Raw genomic sequence first — 22,398 nt, 5'->3', positions numbered from 1 at the left:
AATATGAGTGCAAACTTATAACGCAAAACATTTGAGTTTGATTGAATAAAAAAAAAGGTTTGCTGTAAATTTTCTAAGACTTTGCAACCTAGAGTTAAAATTTGTAGAGAAGGGGATCCCTGGGTGGCGCAGCGGTTTAGCGCCTGCCTTTGGCCCAGAGCGCGAATCTGGAGACTCGGGATCAAGTCCCATGTCGGGCTCCCGGCGCATGGAGCCTGCTTCTGCCTCTGCCTGTGTCTCTGCCTCTCTCTCTCCCTCTGTGACTATCACAAATAAATAAAGAAAAATAAACTTCTCTGTAAAAAAAAAAAAAATTTGTAGAGAATATTAAGTAACTTTTTAAACATTTTTACTGCAAGCAATGATCAGTGATCAAACCGTTGGAAGAGAATAACATAATTCTAAACAAACTTGGTTCTGGTCTGGTTTTTGGTCCAAGTACATTAATATTGAAACTAATGGACTGTGGTTATTAGGTTTAAATGTAGTTTTATCAGAAAATTGGTATGTTTCTTAAAATCCATTGCAACCAAGGTCCATAGAGAATAGTAACCTTATATCTTTCCTTCTGCTATTTTCCTACAAATTTCATTGATATTAAAATGTGATCATGAGGTAAACAAGATAGGAACTTGGGAACTAAGGTAACAAAACACAAAAACTGGCTGTCAGAAAGTCAAAGTTGTCCTGCACATCACTCATATGCAGGACTTCATAAGGCCTTTTGTGGCAAGAACCACAAAAATGGTTACAAAACACCTAAGAGAACAAAAAGAACAGAGTCCTCAAATCAATACACAAAATGAGAGGCTTCAAGAGTGTCTCACCTTCTTCTCGTCTTAAATTCCGTTCAATGTTTGCTACACAGGAAGCACAAGTCATACCAGTGACCTGTATGTAACACTTAGATGAAGTCTTTGTCTCCACATCGTGAATTGGTGTCATCATCTTAGTATAAAATTCATTAGTTGAGGTCAAAAGCGGCATTTCCGATGAGGTCTGACCTATTATTACCAATGGCTCATTTATATCTGGTGGACAGGGAAAGATTATTTTCATTTGAGGTACTCTTCAGTTGCATCCTTGTCATTCATCACAATCCACACTTCTAGACACTGTCAATCCATTCCTTTAAAACCAGCATGGACCTAGAGCTCTCAGCACTGTTATCTTTTACACTTTCCAGAAAGTGACTTTGAATTCCAGTACTGCCCATCCCAGTTCTCTAGAAAACCTGAACCAACTGAATAAACAAAACATTGGTTATACCAAGTTCTTCGGGGCACCTGGGTGGCTCAGTGGATTGAGCGTCTGCCATCAGTTTGGGTCATGATCCCAGGGTCCTGGGATCGAGCCCCACATCAGGCTTCCTGGTCAGAGGGGAGTCTGCTTCACTCCTTCTCTCTGCCCCTCCTCTCTTATGCTGGCTCTCTCTCTCTCAAATAAATAAATAAAATCTTAAAAAATGAACCCAAGTTCTTCTAGCTATTATCTCTACTGCAAACCCCAGGTAGAGAGTAGTTTGTTGATGGATAGATCTTATTTTTATAATGAATTTTTATTATCATGTTAATGATTTACATACTGACATTAAAGTAACTCATGATATAGTAAGTAGAACAAAAAGCAATTTATAAAACAGCACTGCAGTATGATGTAATTTTAAAACTTTTTGTGTATATGTATATATGAGACCATACATAAGAAGGTCAAAATATTAATGGTGGCTATTTCTGAGGAATGGGGTTAAGGCAGGAATAGAATAACAGATGAGGGGCACCCGGGTGGCTCACTGGTTGGGCGTCTGCCTTTGGCTCAGGGCATGATCCCGGGGTCCTGGATCAAGTCCTGCATCAGGTTCCCCACAGGGAGCCAGCTTCTCCCAAAGCCTGTGTCCCTGCCTGTGTGTCTTTCATGAGCAAATAAATAAAATATTTTTAAAAAGAATGACAGACGAACACATTTTCTCTATAGACACTTCTGTATTATTTGAATTTTAAACACTAATATATAGTATTTTTTTACATTAAAATGTCTTTGTGGACAATAGAAGAAAAGGCAAGGAGTAAGTCTGCAGTAATCTTTGTTCTGTGCAAAGGAATATTTGGGGGGTGCCTTTGTGGCTTAGTCGGTTAAGTGTCCGACTCTTGATTTTGGCTCAGGTCGTGATATCAGGGTCGTGAGACTGAGCCCCATGTCAGACTCTGTATTGGATGTGGAGCCTGCCTAAGATTCTCTTTTCCCCTCTCCCTTCACCACCCCCCCACAGTGTGTGCAGGCACGCACACGCTCTCTCTCTCTAAAAAAAATATAAAGTATAATAAAATAAAAGTAATATTTGGAAAATCCCTCCATACAATGTTTATGCACTGTGGAACAATGGAAGCTCCTATCATCCAGAAGATCCCCCGCAGTCTCAGAAAATCTACCGTTCTGTTTGAGTTTATCCACAGCAGTATTAATCACCTCCAAGAAGGGAGAAGTTATTCTCTCTAGCACATCCATGCACTTCCAAAGCTAAAGATTTTATACTCTCTTGCAGAGACAAAGAGTAAAAGAGATGACATGGAAATTTTCAGGCACCTAACTTGTTCTTTCTTCCCCTTGGGCAAAAAAAACTGGTTCAGGTCTATTTGGCTAGCCCATAGAGGAATCCCTGCATCAGGGCTGGTTTTCAGGACGTTAAAGAAGGCATCTTTTGCAAAAACTTTAACCTAACCATTTAACTCATAAATAATGATATAGATTTCCCAAGTCAGTATAGTAATAGCTCTTAAATTTTAATGCACATATAATAACCTGGGGGTTTTGTTAAAATGCAGATTCTGGTTCAGTACATTTAAGATGGAACCTGAGATCCTGCATTTCCACCACTCTTCCAGGTGATGGCACTACAGCCAGTTGGGTTACAGCAAAGGACACTAATCACAATGGACTAGATACTCACAATCCCAAAACTAGTCAGTCTCTGGTCTTAAGAAAATCAATTTAGAAAATTATACTAATTCATTCAGATTATGAGAGCATTATTTAGAAGACAGATAGAAAAAGTTACCAAATACTATTGTTATCTTAAAGAATTCAAAAAGGAAGTTCATTTGCCCAAAGGAAATAGCTGTGGCTTTGAAAAAATACATGATTTTAATCCATCCAAGAGCTTACTCCATTCTCTCATAATTATTATAAAGACTTAATTTTGAACTTAGATACTGAAAAAAAAGTTTATACTGCTAATTACTTTAGGTCCTGTTCCAGAGTAATTCAGGTATTTCAGGTACCAGAGATAACCCATAATACAATCTGCAATTTTCATACTCTGGTAGTATAGTATTAAAATAAGTCATAGAGGTAGTTCCTTTTAGCTACCTTGGCATGACCTCTCAACAAAGATCCATAAAATTGGGCCCTTTACCCCAGTGAGTGTGGCAACCAGAAATGCAAAAGTTTTCATCTTCCACAGAAGCAGTGCAGGTGTTAAAAAGCCACACTGAAGTAAAGGACTACTTTTCTTCAATTAGATTTTCTATAGGCTCTAGCAACATGGCCTATGCTTAAGTGAATTCAAAAGGAAGGAAGGTTGACTTTCCTGCACTTGAGGCAACAATCAGAAAAGATTCCAAATATTTCAAGAAAGAGTTTCCAGGGATCCCTGGGTGGCGCAGTGGTTTAGCGCCTGCCTTTGGCCCAGGGCGTGATCCTGGAGACCCCGGATCGAATCCCACATCGGGCTCCCGGTGCATGGAGCCTGCTTCTCCCTCTGCCTGTGTCTCTACCTCTCTCTCTCTGTGTGTGACTATCATAAATAAATAAAAATAAAAATAAAAAAAAGAAAGAGTTTCCAATCTCATCCTCAAAACTGGTGGGATCAGTGTCTGAAGTAATATGAAAAACAAATACATAATCAAATAATAGATTAAAAAGAATTAAGAATATCATTTCTGCAACATACTCTCATATGATTCAGAAAAAGTGTGTGTGTCTATGTGTCTGTCAACAGATAATTATAAAACAAATGTGGTAAAATATTAAAAATGAGGGAATCTGAGAGAAATTGGTAAACAGGATTTTTTTTGTATTACTTTTGCAGCTTTTCTGTAAGTTTGAAATTAAAAATAAAAAGTTACAAAACAGGAAAAGAATTTGAGTATTTTTATGCTTTAATTGGTTAGTGAAGACTTAACTTCATATATTATATATCTTTTTAAGAGAATGATGAGATTAATGATCATGATAAAAAGAACCTCCCATGCAAGGGTGGTGCAGTATTTGCAAGTCAATCAATGTGATACATCACATCAACAAAAAAAGGACAAAAAACCCATATGATCATTTCAACAGATGCAGAAAAAGCATGACAAATTACAATATCCATTTATTATAAAATACTCTCAAAAATGTAAGTCTAGAGGGAACACACTGCAATGTAATAAATGCTTTATATGAAAAACCCACAGCTAACATCATACTCTATGGTGAAAAACTTGGGATCCCTGGGTGGCGCAGCGGTTTGGCGCCTGCCTTTGGCCCAGGGCGCGATCCTGGGGACCCGGGATCGAATCCCACGTCGGGCTCCCGGTGCATGGAGCCTGCTTCTCCCTCTGCCTGTGTCTCTGCCTCTCTCTCTCTCTCTGTGACTATCATAAATAAATAAAAATTAAAAAAAAAATTAAAAAAAAAAAAAAACTGAGTTTGTCCCCCTAAGATCAGGAACAAGGATGTCTGTTCTCACTACTTTTATTCAACATAGTACTGGAAGTCCTAGCCACAGCAATCAAACAATAAAAAGAAATAAAGGCATCCAAATTGTCAAGGAAGAAATAAAACTTTCACTGTTTGCAGATGACATGATGTTACAAAGAAAACCTAGAGTCCACCAAAAAACTACTCATAAATGAATTCAGTAAGGTTGCAGGATACAAAATCAAGGTACAGAAGTCTGTTGTATTTCTATGGAAAAAAAACCATATGATCATTTCAACAGATGCAGAAAAAGCATGACAAATTACAATATCCATTTATTATAAAATGAAGCAGCAGAAAAAGAAATTAAGAAAGCAATTCCATTTACAATTGCATCAAAAATAATAAAATACCTAGGAATACACTTAGCCAAAGAGGTAAAAGATCTGTACTCTGAAAACTATAAAACATTGATACTGATGAAAGATATTGAAAACAACACAAAAAAATGGAAAGACATTGCATGCTCATTGATTAAAAGGAAAAATAAGGGCAACCCGGGTAGCTCAGAGGTTTAGCGCCACCTTCAGCCCAGGGTGTGATCCTGGAGACCAGGAATCGAGCCCCAAGTCAGGCTCCCTGCATGGGGCCTGCTTTTCCCTCTGCCTGTGTCTCTGCCTCTGTGTGTGTGTGTGTGTGTCTCTCATGAATAAACAAATAAAATATTTTTAAAAAGGAAAAACAATATTAAATGTTTATTCTACACATCTAATCTAAGCAGTCTACACATTTAATGCAATCCCTACCAAAATGCCAATAGCATTTTTCACACAACTAGAACAAACAATCCTAAAATTTGTATAGAACCACAAAAGACCCTGAATAGCCAAAGCAATCTTGAAAAAGAAAAACAAAACTGGAGGTATCACAATACCAGACATCAAGTTATATTACAAAGTTGTAGAAATCAAAATATTATAGTACTGACACAAAACAAAGGAACAAAATAGAAAGCCCAAAAACAAATCCAGAATTTATGGTCAATTAATCTTTGACAAAGGCAGCAAGAATATGTAATGGAAAAAGTCTCTTCAACAAATGCTGTTGGGAAAACTGGATAGCTACATGCAAAATGAGGAAACTGGACCACTTTGTTACACCATACACAAAAATAAATTCAAAATGGATTAAAGACCTAAAAAAGATCTAAATGTGAGACAGGAAACCATCACAATCCTAGAAGAGAATACAGGCAGTAACTTCTTTGACACTGGGCATAGCAACTTTTTTCTAGATATGCCTCCTGAGGCAAGGGAAACAAAAGGAACAATAACTATTGGAAGGACATCAAAAGAAAAGCTTCTGCACAGCGAAGGAAATAACCAACAAAACTAAAAGGCAACCTACTGAATGGGAGAAGATATTTGCAAATGGCATATCCAATAAAGGATTAGTATCCAAAATACATAAAGAACTTATCAAATTCAACACCCAAAAACAAATAATCCAATTTAAAAATGGGCAGAAGACATGAACAGATATTTCTCCAAAGAAAACATACAGATGGCCAACAGACACATGAAAAGATGCTTAATATCTGTGATTATCAGAGAAATACAAATCAAAACTACAATGAGATATAACCTCACACCTGTCATGATGGCTAAAAACAAAAACTCAAGAAACAGCAAGTGTTGGCAAGGAGGTAGGAGAAAAGGAACCCTCTTGCATTGTTGGTGAGAAGGCAAACTAGTGCATCCACTGTGGAAAATATTATGGAGGTTCTTCAAAAAGTTAAATCTAGAACTACCCTATGATCCAGCAATCACACTACTGGTTATTTACCCAAAGAATATAAAAACACTAATTCAAAGGGATACATGCACCCCAATGTTTACAGCAGTATTATTTACAATAGCCAAATTATGGAAGCAGCCCAAGTGTCTATTGATTGATGAATGGACAGAGAAAGTGTCATACACACACACGTATATATACACACATATGTATATATACACATATACATATGCATACACACATGAACACAGAGAGGAATATTATTTAGCCACAAAAAAATGAAATATTGCCATTTGCAATAACACAGATGAAGCAAGAGAATATAATGATAAGGGAAATAAGTCAGAGAAAGACAAATACTGTATGATTTCACCAATATATGGAATTTAAGAAACAAATGAGCAAAGGGGCAAAAAAGAGAAAGAAATTAAGAAAGATTCTTAATTATAAAGGATAAACAGATGGTTACTAGAAGGAGGGTTGGGAGGATGGGTTAAACAGGTGATGGGGATTAAGGAGTGCACTTGTGATGAGCACCCAGTGATGTATGGAATTGTTGAATCACTATGTTGTACACCTGAAACTATTGTAACATTGTATGATAACTAAACCTGAATTAAAATTTTTTAAAATAAAATTAAAAAAATAATTCATCAATGAAAAAAAAAACACCTCATATTTCTCTATCTCCTTTAACTTTTACAGCCCACTCAGGATTAGTGTGTCATAAAGACAAATCATGCAGGGCCCTCTCTGTCTGGAAAAGGATTATGGTGATAGGTTGTGAGGCCAGGATCAGCATTGACACTGATATTCAGAAAATGGACAGCCACCATTCTGATGGCATCTTAAACTCTGAATGATCTCTAGCAGAAATACAGAATGCAATCACTTGATATCAACATTTTATCTCAATAATATGGGTCACTGTAGTCACAACTCTATCAGTTCTTTTATGATGACATTCACTGTGCCAAGTTTTTTGTTTGTTTGTTTTTACTTATTCATCATGACCATTAATGTGTTTGTTATGACCCCTAATGGATGTAGGGCACATAACAGGCTCCTGGTAATTATTTGTCAAACAATTAATTCCTGGGGCCCTTGACAATAGTTGGTTAAGGTAAAAGCCATTGTTAATGTTACTGAACATGCTGCATTCATGGATCCTGAGGACTAAGTAGATGACAGACATGGTACAAGAGACTATCAAGTACTCCTGAATTCCACTTATTAGTCTGACCAAAATTTCTCCTATTGCTAAAATATTACATATTTGAAGCCATAGGAGGTAGTTGGAAATTTACTTTTACTCTGCTCACATCTGTTATATAGAAACTCTTAAATGCCATCTTATATTATTTAATATTATCATTACATTAAATGAACAGTGTTAATATAGATTTAATTCAGAGAGTTTATTTATGGAGGTCACTGCGGCAAATTATTTATGCCAGTGCTTCTCAAACTTTAATGTGCATATGAATTACCTGGAGAGCTTATTAAAAAAATAAAATGTAGATTTTTAGTTAATGAGTATGCAGTGAGTCAGAGAGTATAGTTCTAAGAAGCTCCCAGTGATGGTGCTGCTACGGCTGATCTGTGAACAATACTTTAAGCTGCAAAAATACAGACTCAAATGAATAGGATAAATCCCTTTTTTTTTTAAGATTTTATTTATTTATTCATGAGAGACACAGAGAGAGAGAGGCAGAGACATAGGCAGAAAGAGAAGCAGGCTCCATGCAGGGAGTCCGATGTGAGACTTGATCCCAGGACTCCAGGATCACGCCCTGGGCCGAGGGCAGGCGCTCAACTGCTGATTCACCCAGGCATCCCAATAGGATAAATTCTAATTTGGGGGTCCAATCTGAAAGTCTGTAAGGTTCCTACTTACAATAATGCCAGATATTAGATTTTATTTTTTAAAAGTATATCACTTTTATACTATATGTGGTATAAGTTGATATGATTTGAGTTCCTAATTTAAGAAGCACAGGAATATCACAGTGTAAGTAACTTGTCTGTTTATTAAGGTAAACTAATTTATGTGGTGCCCATTATGCATCATGTATGCCAAATTATTTTAATATAAACTCTGAAGAATAATTCAACATTATGAGTTAGGAAAATGTGAATCAGTTTCAAATATTGTTATTTTGAAAATTTTAAAAATTATAAGCAATGGGGGCACCTGGGTGGCTCATTTGCTTAAGCACCTGACTCTTGATTTCCGCTCAGGTCATAATCTCAGGGTTGTGAGACTGAGCCCCGTGTTAAGCTCCACTCCAACTTCTCCCTCTCCTTCTGCCTCTCCTCTCTGCTCACACTCTCTAAATAAATAAAGTATTAAAAATTGTAAGGAATGATAGATACAACTAAATTTTGCTGAAACCAATTTTATTCATTTTTTATGGCTTCCTGATACAGTTTTGCTTCAGTATTTCCAACTAAAAATTTTCTTCTGGTTTCATAATTATTTTCTTTTGCAATTATGGATCTCCCAGGTACTTTGTTCAGACTTTTAGTACCGGAGGCTCTTTAACATTTCAGTATTCTATTTGGATTTTCTAATAAGGAATTATGTGTCTCTTTGTTAGAGCACAAAAACTTTGGTCTTTTGAGATTTTTCTTTATTAAAGTCAGAATTCTAGGTGACAGTGTGAAGTGGTTCAGCCACTTTGGAAATGTATGGAAATTCCTGAAAAAGTTAAACATTCACCCTTTGACCAAGAAATTACAACCCTAGGTATACACTCAAGAGAAAAAAATATATATTCATGTAAAAACTCATACACAAATGTCCTTAGCAGCATTATTCATTAAAAAAGAAGTGGAAACAACCCAAATTTCCATGAACTGATGGGGAAACAAAACAAGGTATATAAATACACATATTTATATATTTATATATACATATATATTAACTGTAGTTTTAAATTTAGACATTCATATATATATTATATATACTATTTAGCAATAAAAAGAAATGAAATATTGATATATGTTACAAACATAAGATAAACATTTGTGTACCTTGAAAACAATATACTAAATGAAAGAAGTTAGACACAAATGGACAAATATCCTATGGCTCCACTTATATGGTACCTAGAATTATCAAATTCATAAAGATAAAAAATTGAACAGTAGGGGGATCCCTGGGTGACTCAAGCGGTTTAGCGCCCGCCTTTGGCCCAGGGCATGATCCTGGAGTCCCAGGATCGAGTCCCACATCGGGCTCCCTGCATGGAGCCTGCTTCTCCCTCTACCTGTGTCTCTGCCTCTCTCTCTCTCTCTCTCTCTCTCTCTGTGTGTGTGTGTGTGTGTGTGTGTCTCATGAATAAATAAATAAAATCTTTAAAAAGTTGAACAGTAAATAACAAGGGCTAGGGGAGGAGTGGGGGAAATGAGGAGTGACTGCTAATGAGTATAGGTTTCTTCTGGGGTGATGAAAACATCATAAAATTAGATAGTGGTAACGGCTGCAAAACTCTGAATATACTAAGAACTACTGGATTGTATACTTTAAAAGGGTAAATTTTATGGAATGTAAACTACATGTTTACATTAAAAAGTGAGAATTCTATGATTTCCACCATTTGTCATGAATATGAAAAATAAGAATATTTAGTATGTTTCTGGGTCCTCTTCCAATGACATTTATCTACCACAATAATTTGAGCATGTGTTTGATATAATTTATTATGCTTCTCAGTTTTAGTGAGCTTGAAAAAAGAATATAGCTATTTAATATCCTTCATTCTGATCAGAATAGCAAAAGTTAATAACATTATCTGGAAATTAGTTATATTGTTTTTCTATTTTATTTACAGCAAGAAATTTCATTAGAGCATTTCCAATTTAATTCAAGCCTAGGTTCAATTCTAGTTCAAAATAACAAGTCAACATAGGCAAATTCATTGAATATTCATTTTTGGTTTCAGTTCAAGAGCTATCAGGAAATAAAAAAAAAGAGCTATCAGGAAATAGACTTTTAGGCAGTTCTAGAGTCAGTTTCATTTGAATGTCTAAATTTAAAACTAAGTTTAAATTCTATTATTTATATATACCTTTTTTCTTTTCAAAATAGCATTTGCTTCTCTAATAATACATGTATACATATATCCTTGTCACAAAAAACAAAACACATAGGAAAGAAAGTACAATGGAAATAAATATCACCTTTATCCTACTACTCATATAATAATCACTGTTAGGAATTCCTGTCAGGAATTTTATTCACTTATATACATAAACAATATACACATGGCATAAATCCTTATATATGTGTTTATAAAATTTCAATCATACTGAATATAAAGATTTTTAGCTTTTTTTTCATTTAACAAAATATCTCAGGCACTTTCCTGTGGCATTAAGTATCAGTATTAAAATACTGTCATTTTTTATAGTTTTATAACATTTCATCATATGGACATATCATGATTTAATGTTTATAGTTTTTAAATATTACAGATAATTATGCAAACATCCTTATGCATCTTTGTATATATACATTGCTGACTACCTCTAGAGGACTTACTTCGAAAAACTTGAATTGCAGTGCCTATTACTCACTTATTATTGATGAAAGCCAAAGAATCCAAAATAGGAAATACAAAACATTAGAGGAATCTGAGAAAAAAGTGATAATTACCTGACAAAGCAGCATCAAATCCCATGTCTTCTATTGCTTCTCTCAAGGTTTCTGGAGAGGTTAGTAGAGGATCATACTCAACAGTCCCATTGCCATTTGCAAGAGATACTCGTATGGATTTTACACCTTCCTTTTTTGATATGACACCCTCAATAGACTGCACACAAGAATTACAAGTCATGCCATCAATGTTTATTACAGTTTCTTGAGTCAGAGGATGGCTAACTATGTTCAAAGGAATCTTCTGAAGAGGTGAGCTGGAGGGAGAGTTTGAGGTACTCTCAACTTCACTAGCAATACTAACTCTGTATTGTCCTGGTGATATGGCCTCTATTGCTTTTCTCAGGGTTTCTGGAGTGACTAAGCTTGCATTGTACTTTACTATGGCAGATCTATTCTCTAAAGAAACTACCATGCTGCTTACATATTGGAGTGTAGATAAAGCACTTTCAATATTTAACACACATGATTTACAATGCATGCCATCTATAATGAAAGTGACTGTTGAATCACTGGTATAAGATGGACTCCTTTGCTGAGATCCTTCTGAGGATTTGACTGGTGTATTCTTTAGGCGTTCTATATCAATAGCTCCCAATTTCAGGTACTTGGGCTGTTTTTTGATGAAGGCTGGAAAGCCCACAGCTTCAATCTGCTTTTTTATTTCCTCTATTGTTATAAGTTGAGGTTGATAAACAATAGTAGCTTCTTGGTTGTCCAGGGAGACTAGTTAATAAAAAGAGAAATATTATATCAATATTATATCAATACCACACACAATTGTTTCTCTGTCTTTGTTATCATCATCCTTTAAGATATTTCAGTTCTTTTCAGAAAATGTTATTGACAACAGACTGGAAAAAAAGCAAAAAATATGACCACTCTATCTATAGTCTCCAAGTTTCCACATGCCTGAATAGAAATGCATTAGAGGTAGAGAGGACCACATGCATGTTGCAATAAAAACCCTGAAATCCAGGAATGCCTGGGTGGCTCAGTGGTTTAGTGCCTGCCCAGGGTGTGATCCTTGGAGTCCAGGGATTGAGTCCCATGTTGGGCTCCCTGCATGGAGCCTGCTTCTCCCTCTCCCTGTGTCTCTGCCTCTCTCTCTCTCTCTCTCTCTCTCTCTCTCTCTCTCTTTCTCTCATAAATAAATAAAATCTTAAAAAAAACCTGAACTCCATGAACTGCCACTCAAGCTACCTTTTTTACTTGTTTAATACTCATGTAATTTTTCATTATAATTATTAACTTTACCCACATCAACCCTGTGAATACCCACATTGTACCCAGACTTCAATGAAACAGTAAGTATTCTAGTCCACTGGGGCCAAAATCCATGCTTAGGTAAAGTAAAAACCTCAAAGACCAAAACAGAAAACTAAGCTCACCAGACAATTAAAAAAATAACACAAGATATATTACCTTTAATTCGCTGAACACCTTGCAGCTTCCCAATTTTTCCTTCAATGGTGCTGGTGCATGAATGGCAGGTCATCCCTTCAATTTTCATCTTCAGCATGACTTCACCTGCTTGAGCCATACTGTAATCTTCACAGGTTCCTGATTTTTTCTCCAGAGTTCTAATATCTAAACTGAGATCTGGAAGCAGCTCTATTATCTGATTGGCATTCACTATAAAAGGGATTAATGTCACCACTATAGTTCTTTGCTGAGGGGAAATTTTAATGTCTGTCACACCCTTGGTCTTGAGCAATGTGTTTTGGATATGATCCCATGGCAGAGCCAGTGAACCAGCAACAGTCAGAAACACAGTATCAGTTAAAACAGGGAGAGGATTAGGATTGTGGAGAACAGCATCAAAGCCCATGTCATCAATAGCTTCCAGTAGGGTCTTTGGAGTCTGTAGTTTAGGGTCATAAATAATAGTTGCATTTTTTTCTTCCAGTGAAACCTTTTGGAAGAAAATTTCAAAAGTCCGTTTAATTACATTTCATGGCCTAGAACTTTAAAAATTGCAATCATCATATCACATTCAAGAAGAATGCAACAAATAATTCAACCTGGGAGTTTCTCTATTAGTTCTCTTCTTTACTATTCTCTTTGGAAAGAAACAGAAAATGTCTCCTGTACTTATAGGAATAATAAAATTATATGTAGGTGTATGTGACTCAAGTACTAATTGTGCACTTGAAACATACACATCGACAAACACACCCTAGAATTTCACAACAGAGTATAAACTCCTTCTTACCATCTCCTTTCACAAATTATTCCAATACTTCACACTCTACCAATTCAAAAGATAATAAAAAAAACAGGATCAGTTGCAGAAAATAAAAGGTGATATGAAGTTTAAATTTTAAGATGTTCAATTAAGATAACTTTGGAAGAAAAGATATAAACATGCTAGTTTATGATTAAAGGTAGTACTGTAAGATTTTGTAGCATATATTCCTATAACTTTCTAAGGTACTACAGCCTAATATTACTTTTATTCAAAATAAGAACATGTTTATTGTTTTGCCTGATTCAATGATAAAAACAATGACTGGATTCCTAAAGCTGAGCTACTATATAATTTTACTACTACCATGACTGCATTGCATATCTTTGGCTGACAGCTTACAAAAGTTAATGATACAGTCATACACACAAACACATATGTACAAACACACAACTACTGGGCTGGGAGTCAGAAGATTTGAGTTCCATAAAAAATTCTCCACTTCGGGCACCTGGGTGGCTCAGTTGGTAGAGCATCTGCCTTTGGCTCAGGTCATGATCACAGGGTCCTGGGATCGAGCCCCATATCAGGCTCACTGCTCAGTGGGGAGTCTGCTTCACCCTCTCCCTCTGCCTCTCCTCCTGCTTGTGCTCTCTCTCACTCTCTGTCTCCATCAAATAAATAAATAAAAATCTTTTTAAAAATTCTCCACTTATTAGCCAACCACACTCATTAATTCTGACATCTGAAAAATGGGGAAATATGCCCTATAGTCTTCTAGGGTTGTTATAAGGATCATATGAGTAAATAAAAAGTAGTTCTTTGCAGCAGTGAGTTAAAGGTAAACACTGAACAACTAATATTTACCAAGCACTTATTATATGTGCCAGGAACCAGGATTCTCAAGACACAAAGCTGAGCGTGACACAGCACAGGGAACAAAACTAGAAAAGAAAATACAGAAAACAGACATGTATTCATCCCGGGAATATGGTTCAGAAAAGGCTCCTTATGGGAGCCTTTTATTATCTCCCTTAGGGGAGATAATATCTTCATGTAAAAGGACAAACAGAAATCAGCAAGGATGCATGAGGGAGGAATTCTAGACAAATGGAAAAAGTAGATAAAGATCATAAGCAAAAGAATTAGGCAACTAATTTATTATGGGGCCCCTTTTATGCCAATAATGGTTTGTATAGGGAGCTATGAAAAAGTTAAACAAGAGAATGACATGATTGTTTTAGCATTTTAGAGAAGAATCATTTTGGAGACACTATAGAAGATGTGTGTGGGTGGAATGGAGTGACAGGATGGAAGATCAGTTGAGAGACTACTGCAATTGTAATACTGATACAGAAAAGATGGATATTTTTTTAAATTTTTTTAAATTTTTATTTATTTATGATAGTCACAGAGAGATAGAGGCAGAGACACAGGCAGAGGGAGAAGCAGGCTCCATGCACCGGGAGCCCGATGTGGGATTCGATCCCGGGTCTCCAGGATCGCACCCTGGGCCAAAGGCAGGCGCCAAACCGCTGCGCCACCCAGGGATCCCGAGAAGATGGATATTAAGGCGTGAACACTGGGGACAAAGAAAAAGAAAAAGAAAAAGGGGGCATTTCCAACATATATTTGGTGCATTTGCAAGGGCAAGAACTAGTAAGGAGATTATAGAGAATAAAGGAGATGATTACGATGACTTATATGTTTATGGTTTGGGCCAATACATGGTGTTGTCATTAACTATTATCAGAGAGAAAGGAGGAAAACTGGAGGAAGTTAAAAGGAAAACTGGAGGAAGTTAAAAGTGAAGGGAAAAGAAAGATGACAAATTTAGTTTTAGATTCATTGATTTTGAGAGGCAAGAGGGTATTAATGTTCTAAAAGCAGTCAAAATATGGGCATTATTATTATTAATACTAAAATTTTGGATTCCTGGTGAAAACCTTTGTTCTATAAATAAAAGCAACCCCAAAATATAATTAAAAGTAATTAAGAGTCAGGGCGCCTGGGTGGCTCAGTCAGTTAAGTGTCCGACTCTTGATCTTGGCTTGGGTCTTCATCTCAGGATCATGAGTTGAAGCCCCGTATTAGGCTCCATGCTGGGTGTGGAGTCTACTTTAAAAAAAAAAGTAACTGAGAGTAGGAAATCTCACTTTAAACTGTCAAAAATAGGGATGCCTGGGTGGCTCAGTGGTTGAGCATCTGCCTTTGGCTCAGGTTGTGATCCCAGGGTCCAGGGATCAAGTCCCGCATCAGGCTCCTTGCAGTACCACAACAGTCTGCCTATGTCTCTGCTTCTCTCTCTGTGTCTCATGAATAAATACATAAATAAAAATGTAAACATTCAGGGGCACCTGGGTAGCTCAGTTGGTTAAGCACTTGCCTTTTGCTCAGGTCATGATCTCAGGATCCTGGGATTGAGCCCCAAATTGGGCTTCCTGCTCACCGGGAAGTCTGCTTTTCCCTCTCCCTTTACCCCTCCTCCCAACTCATGCCTGCTCTCTCTCTCTCTCTCAAATAAAGTCTTTAAAAAAATTAAACATTTGGGACACCTGGGTGGCTCAGCGGTTGGGCATCTGACTTTGGCTTGGGATGTGATCCCGGAACAAGATCAAGTCCCACATCAGGCTCCTACATGGAGCCTGCTTTTCCTCCCTCTGCCTGTGTCTCTGCCTCTCTGTGTCTCTCATGAATAAATAAATAAAATCTTTAAAAAATTTAAACTTTCAAGCTAAGGAAGAAGATGGTGAACAGATGAGGGGTAGGGAAGAAGGGGCAGCACAGGGGACTATAGTGTCATGGTTGTGGTGATAGTTAAATGAATCTATGTACATGTGTTAAAATTCACCAAACTAAAAAAAAATAATAGAACTGTATACCAAAGAAGTCAATTTTACTGTATGATAATGGTTTTAAACAAAAAAATTAAGATTAAAAAACTCATTAGTTGTATTAGCTAAATTTCAAGTGTTCAATGGCCAATGTACCTAAGAGGCTGCCATATGGTACTGGGTCTATATAGAACGTTTCCATCATTGCAGTACATTGCATTGGACCATACTGCTTCAGGCTCTAGTATATTTTATGATAAAGTACCAAACTTTTTTAAAAGGGTGGGAATTTTTCTCCTTATGTTTAAATACACATTATATGGTATTTTTTAAGATTTTATTTATTTAGGGATTCCTGGGTGGCGCAGCGGTTTGGCGCCTGCCTTTGGCCCAGGGCGCGATTCTGGAGACCCGGGATCGAATCCCACATCGGGCTCCCGGTGCATGGAGCCTGCTTCTCCCTCTGCCTGTGTCTCTGCCTCTCTCTCTCTCTCTCTCTGTGACTATCAAAAAATAAATTAAAAAAAAGATTTTATTTATTTATTCATGAGAGAGAGAGAGAGAGAGGCAGAGACACAAGCAGGCTCCATGGAGGGAGCCCAATGTGGGACTCAATCCCAGGACTCCAGGATCATGCCCTGGGTCAAAGGCAGGCGCTAAACCGCTGAGCCACCCAGGAAACCCTATATCATATCTTTTTAAAAAGATCTGGTTTCGAATAATTTCCACCCCCTCAAAAAATGCTAATTTACCAACATGCCCAATGAGAAACTATTCTTAAAACTGACTATATAAGCAAACCCACTTTCTCACTACATGGTTTGCTGTAATTTCTACTGCATTAGCTTATATTCTAATTATAATAGGCATAAGGAGATAAGGAAACTAAGTATATAAAATACTACATTAAAAAGTTATATTACCCTATGTTGTTTTCATGCTGTAGACTAAAAACATTTCCTCATTTAGTAACTTCTATTTGTGTGTTTTAAAGCTGGCCAACCACCCTTAGCACAAACAAAAATGTTCCCCTTTTGAGTAACGTCACTTAACTTTTCCTCTGAATGTTAGATATCTAAAGATATCTAAGAGTTAGATATCAAAAAGTCACAGAAGAGTTAGATATCAAAAAGACTTTTCAAGCCTAAAGTCTCAAAGGAAACAAAAACAAGCAGCACCTCTGTTTCTTTTAAGAGGAAATTCATATAGTGATTATCACAATACTGTTCTAGATACCAAATCCTTAGGCAGGAAGCTTAAAATAACATTTATTTATTCAACAAATATTTACTAGGTGCTTATTATGTGCCTGGCACTGTGCTAGCTGCTAGGATACAATGGTGAGCCTGGAAACTGCTGGTAGCAATATGATTCTGGGTCAGCTTAACCCTTTCACATTAACCCTACCAACAAATATCACCTCCACCTATTCACCACGTTATTCCAAAGTTTCATCAGCCTGTCTTGTTCTCTCAATCTTTCATTAAGAGCCAATGCTGTTAATTACACTACTAGGAATTTACCCCAAATATACAAATGTAGTGATCCAAAGGGGCACCTGCACCCCAATGTTTATAGCAGCAATGTCCACAATAGCCAAACTTTGGAAAGAACGGAGATGTCCATTAACAGATGAGTGGGAAAAAAAAACAGATGAGTGGATAAAGATGTGACATATATACACACATATATACACACACACAATGGAGTATTACTCAACCATCAGTAGGATAAGATCTTACCACTTACATCAACATGGATGGAACTGAGTATTATGCTGAGAAATTAAATAAGTCAATCAGAGAAAGACAATTATATAGTTTCTCTCATATGAAGAATATAAGAAACAGTGCAGAGGATGATAGGGAAAGGAAGGGAAAATGGAATGGAAAGAAATCAGACAGGGAGACAAACCATGAGACTCTTAACTATGGGAAAGAAATTGAAGGTTGCTGGAGGGGAGGTCATTGGGGGGATAGGGTAACTGGGTAATGGGCATTAAGGAGGGCATGTGATGTGATAAGCACTGGGTGTTATATGCAACTGATGAATACTGAACTCTATATCTGAAACTAATGATGTTCTATATGTTGGCTAATTGAATTTAAATAAAACAAAAAAAGAACCAATGCTGTTTTTTCTATTTTCATAAGAACTATTCTTCCATTAAATCAACAGTTCCTCTAAAAATAAACATGTAACAGGCTACAAATTATGAATGTGACTTGTAGGAAGGACAAAAAGAGGAAGACTATTTGCTGTATTTAGATGAAGGCAGAAGTGGAAGAGAAGAAATCAAAGATATTCTGTGGCCTCATAGCATTAACAGTGGAGTAAAGGGGTGCTAAATGCCCACAGGAATTGTAAAGATCCATTATTTTAATGAGTATGGTATTCTTTACTGAAATGTTTAAAACATTAAATTCAAGCACAGTATACTTTATCTGCATGTGATTTCTATATAATTTGCTCTCAAATAGGATGAAAGCTAGAACTTTGGACAAGTTACCTTAACTTAAAGGACTTCATTTTCCTAAGAGACCAGTTTAAAGCTTACTTTCTTACATTTTCATAACAACTCAACATAAAAGTAATCAGAGGTTTTTCAGACCTTGAAAGGATTCGGTCATTTTATATAGACCAAAGTCATTAAAGTGAAATGATTCATCAGTTATCTTGAATTTCTAATATATTTGATTCACCAACCACAAACAGTCTTGACTCAACTAAAAACTATTTAAAATACATAGGAGACACTGGTCATGCATGGTATCCTCCATCATGAGTCCCCGTAGTGTGGCCTGGCATATCCACAGCCCTGAGGGGAAACTTCTTCTGCCCTGCCCCAAGCCTGGCTCCCCATGGGCTCCGTGATTGCCCACCACCTCCCCACCTCACAGAAGCAGGTTATACAGACTCCTCTCCTCTCATGACCATTTGCAACTCTTCACCAGGGGTCTTCAGCTGACAGTAATGAAACCTGAAGGCCCATGCAAGAAAGGGTAACATTTTTATTTTGAAAGTGAGGTTTCCACCATTTGCTTCGACGTGGATGAAACTGGAGGGTATTATGCTGAGTGAAGTAAGTCAATCAGAGAAGGACAAACATTATATGGTTTCACTCATATGGGGAATATAAAAAATAGTGAAAAGGATTATAGGGGAAAGGAGAGAAAATTAGTGGGAAAAATTTCAAAACATGAAAGACTCCTAACTCTGGGAAATGAACAAGGGGTAGTGGAAGGGGAGGTGGGCGGGGGATGGGGTGACTGGGTGACAGGGAATGGGGGGGTACTTGGCGGGATGTGCATTGGGTGTTATACTATATGTTGGCAAATCAAACTCCAATAAATAAATAAATGAATAAATAAAACATAGGAGACACTGGGTGTTCTACTGTATGTTGGCAAATTTAATTTAAATAAAATATTTAAAAATGAATGAATGAATAAATAAACATAAAATATATAGGAGGAACCTGATATAAATTACACATTTTATAATACAAATTCTATTATTATTTGTTGAAAACAATAATATTAATCAAGCGACACTCTACTTTGATGCTTCAATATAGGGTACTGAAAACTAAAAGTCATATTATATTTATATTTATAAATTTATAAATATAAATTTATATTATATAAACTGTTCAGTACTAGCACAAAAATAGACACAAAGATCAATGGAACAGAATAGAAAACCCATAAATAAACCTATGCTTATATGGTCACTGAGTCTATGACAAAGGAGGCAAGAATATACAATGAGAAAGAGACAGTCTCTTCAATAAATGGTGCCAGGAAAACTGGACAACAACATATAAAAGAATGAAACTGGATCACTTTCTAACACCATACAGAAAAATAAGCTCAAAATGGATTAAAGACCTAAATGTGTGACCTGAAATCATAAAAATCTTAGAAAAGAACACAGGCAGTAATTTCTCTACATCAGCCATTGCAACATTTTTCTAGATATGTCTCATAAGGCAAGGGAAAGAAAAACGAAAATCAACTATTGGGATTACACCATAATGAGAAGCTTTTACATAGCAAAGGAAATAAACCAACAAAACAGAAAGGCAACCTACCAAACGGGAGAAGATATTTGCAGATAATATATCCAATAAAGGGTTAGAATGCAAAATATATAAAGAACTTATCAAACTCAACACCAAAAAAAAATCCAAATGAAAAATGGGCAGAAGACATGAATAGACCATTTTTCCAAAGAAGACATACAAATGGCCAATAGACACATGAAACGATGCTTCAAGATCAGTGATCATCAGAAAAATGCAAATCAAAACTACAGTGAGATATCACCTTACACCTGTCAGAATGGCTAAAATCAATAATACAAGAAACAACAGCTGTTGGCGAGGATGTGGAGAAAGGGGAAATCTCCTGCATTGTTGGTGGGAATCCAAACTGGTGCAGCCACTCAGGAAAATAGTACAGAGATTCCTCAAAAAGTTAAAAATAGAATTACCCTATGACCCAGCAATTGCACTAAGTATTTACCCAAACAATACAAAAATATTAATTCAAAGGGATTCATGTACCCTGATGCTTACAGCAGCATAATCTGTACTAGCTAAATTACAGAAATAGCCTAAGTGTCCACTATCTGATGAATGGATTAAAAAAATATGGAACAATGGAATATCACTCAGCCATAAAAAATGAAATCTTGCCATTTACAACAATATGGATGGAGCTAGAGAGTATTATGCTAAGTGAAGTAAGTCAGTCAGAAAATGATAAAAACCATATGATTTTACTCATATGTGGAATTTCAGAAACAAAACAAATGAGCAAAGAGGGAAAAAAGAGACAGAGACACAGAGAGGGCAGCCCCAGTGGCTCAATGGTTTAGCGCCGCCTTCAGCCCAGGGCCTGATCCTGAAGACCCGGGATCAAGTCCCATGTTGGGCTCCCTGCATGGAGCCTGCTTCTCCCTCTGCCTGTGTCTCTGCCTCTCTCTGTGTGTCTCTCATGAATAAATAAATAAAGTTTTTAAAAAAAGAGACAGAGAGAGAGGCAAACCAGGAAACAGACCCTTAACTATGAAAAATAAACATAATGGCTACCAGAGGGAGGTGGGTGGGAGGATGGTTTAAATAGTTGATGATGATTAAGGAGTGGACTTGTTGGGATTAGCACTAAATGTTGTATGGAAGTGCTGAATCACTATATTGTACACCTGAAAGTAATAATACACTGTATGTTAACTAACCAGAATTTACATAAAAAGCAGGAAAAAAAGAATATTGGACAGTACAGATTTCCCATAAAACTCTTCCTTTACAATATCCCCTATTATTGCTTAATGTATTACATTAGGTGTGATACATTTGTTAAAATTGATTAAAGTTTCTATTTTATGAAAAAAATTCAAAAACCAAATTTTATAATTTTTTAAGTTGTAGCATTGTTTTTTCATACACTAATCTGTAAACTGAGTGCATTAGCATAATTTTCATTGCTAATATATTATCATTTTGTTCAAAAATTATAACTAATGCATAGTTATTCATTATGAAATATTTAAATATAAAACCATACAAGGAAATAATGAAACTCTCCATCCATACCATTCCTCCACTGCTAGTTTTTTATATTGAATTTGACCTTTTTTTGAAATTTGGGATAAAGTTCAACTAAATCAGAAACCTAACCCTCTTCGAATAATCGAATAATTGACTCTACATCTTCATGGATGGATGATTATCACCTAGGAATTATATTAAGCAAAACGCCGGTTTTACTCTAATACAGTGTTTGAAAAACACAATGTTCAAAGCTCTATCATTTGTCATAGCAAAAGTTAGCAAATGAAGAAAGTTCCAAATTGAAATAAAGATTCAGCTCTATATGCTGATATGGCACAATCTTTTTTTTTTTATGGCACAATCTTTAAGATGTATTTGCTAAGTGAAAAAAGCAGGGCAGCCTGTGTGGCATAGCGGTTTGGCACCTGCCTTCAGCCCAAGGCGTGATCCTGGAGTCCTGGGATCAAGTCTCGCGTTGGGCTCCCTGCATGGAGTCTGCTTCTCCCTCTGCCTGTGTCTCTGCCAATCTCTCTCTCTCTCTCTCTCTCTCTCTCTGTGTGTGTGTGTGTGTGTGTGTGTCTCATGAATAAATAAATAAAAATCTTTTAAAAAAGAAAAAGAAAAAAGCAGGGCACAGATAATACATATGGTATACATGAAAAGTGAAAGAAAATGGAGTCAT

The 22,398-nt window shown here is 36.4% G+C and overlaps 1 protein-coding gene across 7 annotated transcripts in view; it reads right to left on the bottom strand.

Annotated features, from left to right (window-relative positions):
* ATP7A (ATPase copper transporting alpha) overlaps nucleotides 1-22,398 on the bottom strand; it is a 155,455-nt gene that overhangs the window by 64,961 nt on the left and 68,096 nt on the right. For 6 of the 7 annotated variants that reach the window (XM_055337898.1, XM_055337897.1, XM_055337902.1 and 3 more), the window contains 3 exons: nucleotides 12,563-13,052; nucleotides 11,138-11,863; nucleotides 828-1,031 (listed from right to left, as the gene is read on the bottom strand). In XM_055337898.1, the coding sequence (XP_055193873.1) occupies nucleotides 828-1,031; nucleotides 11,138-11,863; nucleotides 12,563-13,052 (1,420 nt within the window). Of the gene's footprint in view, nucleotides 1-827; nucleotides 1,032-11,137; nucleotides 11,864-12,562; nucleotides 13,053-14,192; nucleotides 14,263-22,398 lie in introns of those variants that run through there. The other variant, XM_055337904.1, reaches the window with a different exon arrangement.

The sequence above is a fragment of the Nyctereutes procyonoides genome, unplaced genomic scaffold (genome assembly GCF_905146905.1).
Source record: "Nyctereutes procyonoides isolate TBG_1078 unplaced genomic scaffold, NYPRO_anot_genome, whole genome shotgun sequence".
NCBI lineage: Eukaryota > Metazoa > Chordata > Mammalia > Carnivora > Canidae > Nyctereutes > Nyctereutes procyonoides.
Note: the sequence above shows the minus strand (reverse complement) of the source record. Positions and strands in the feature narration are given on the sequence as shown.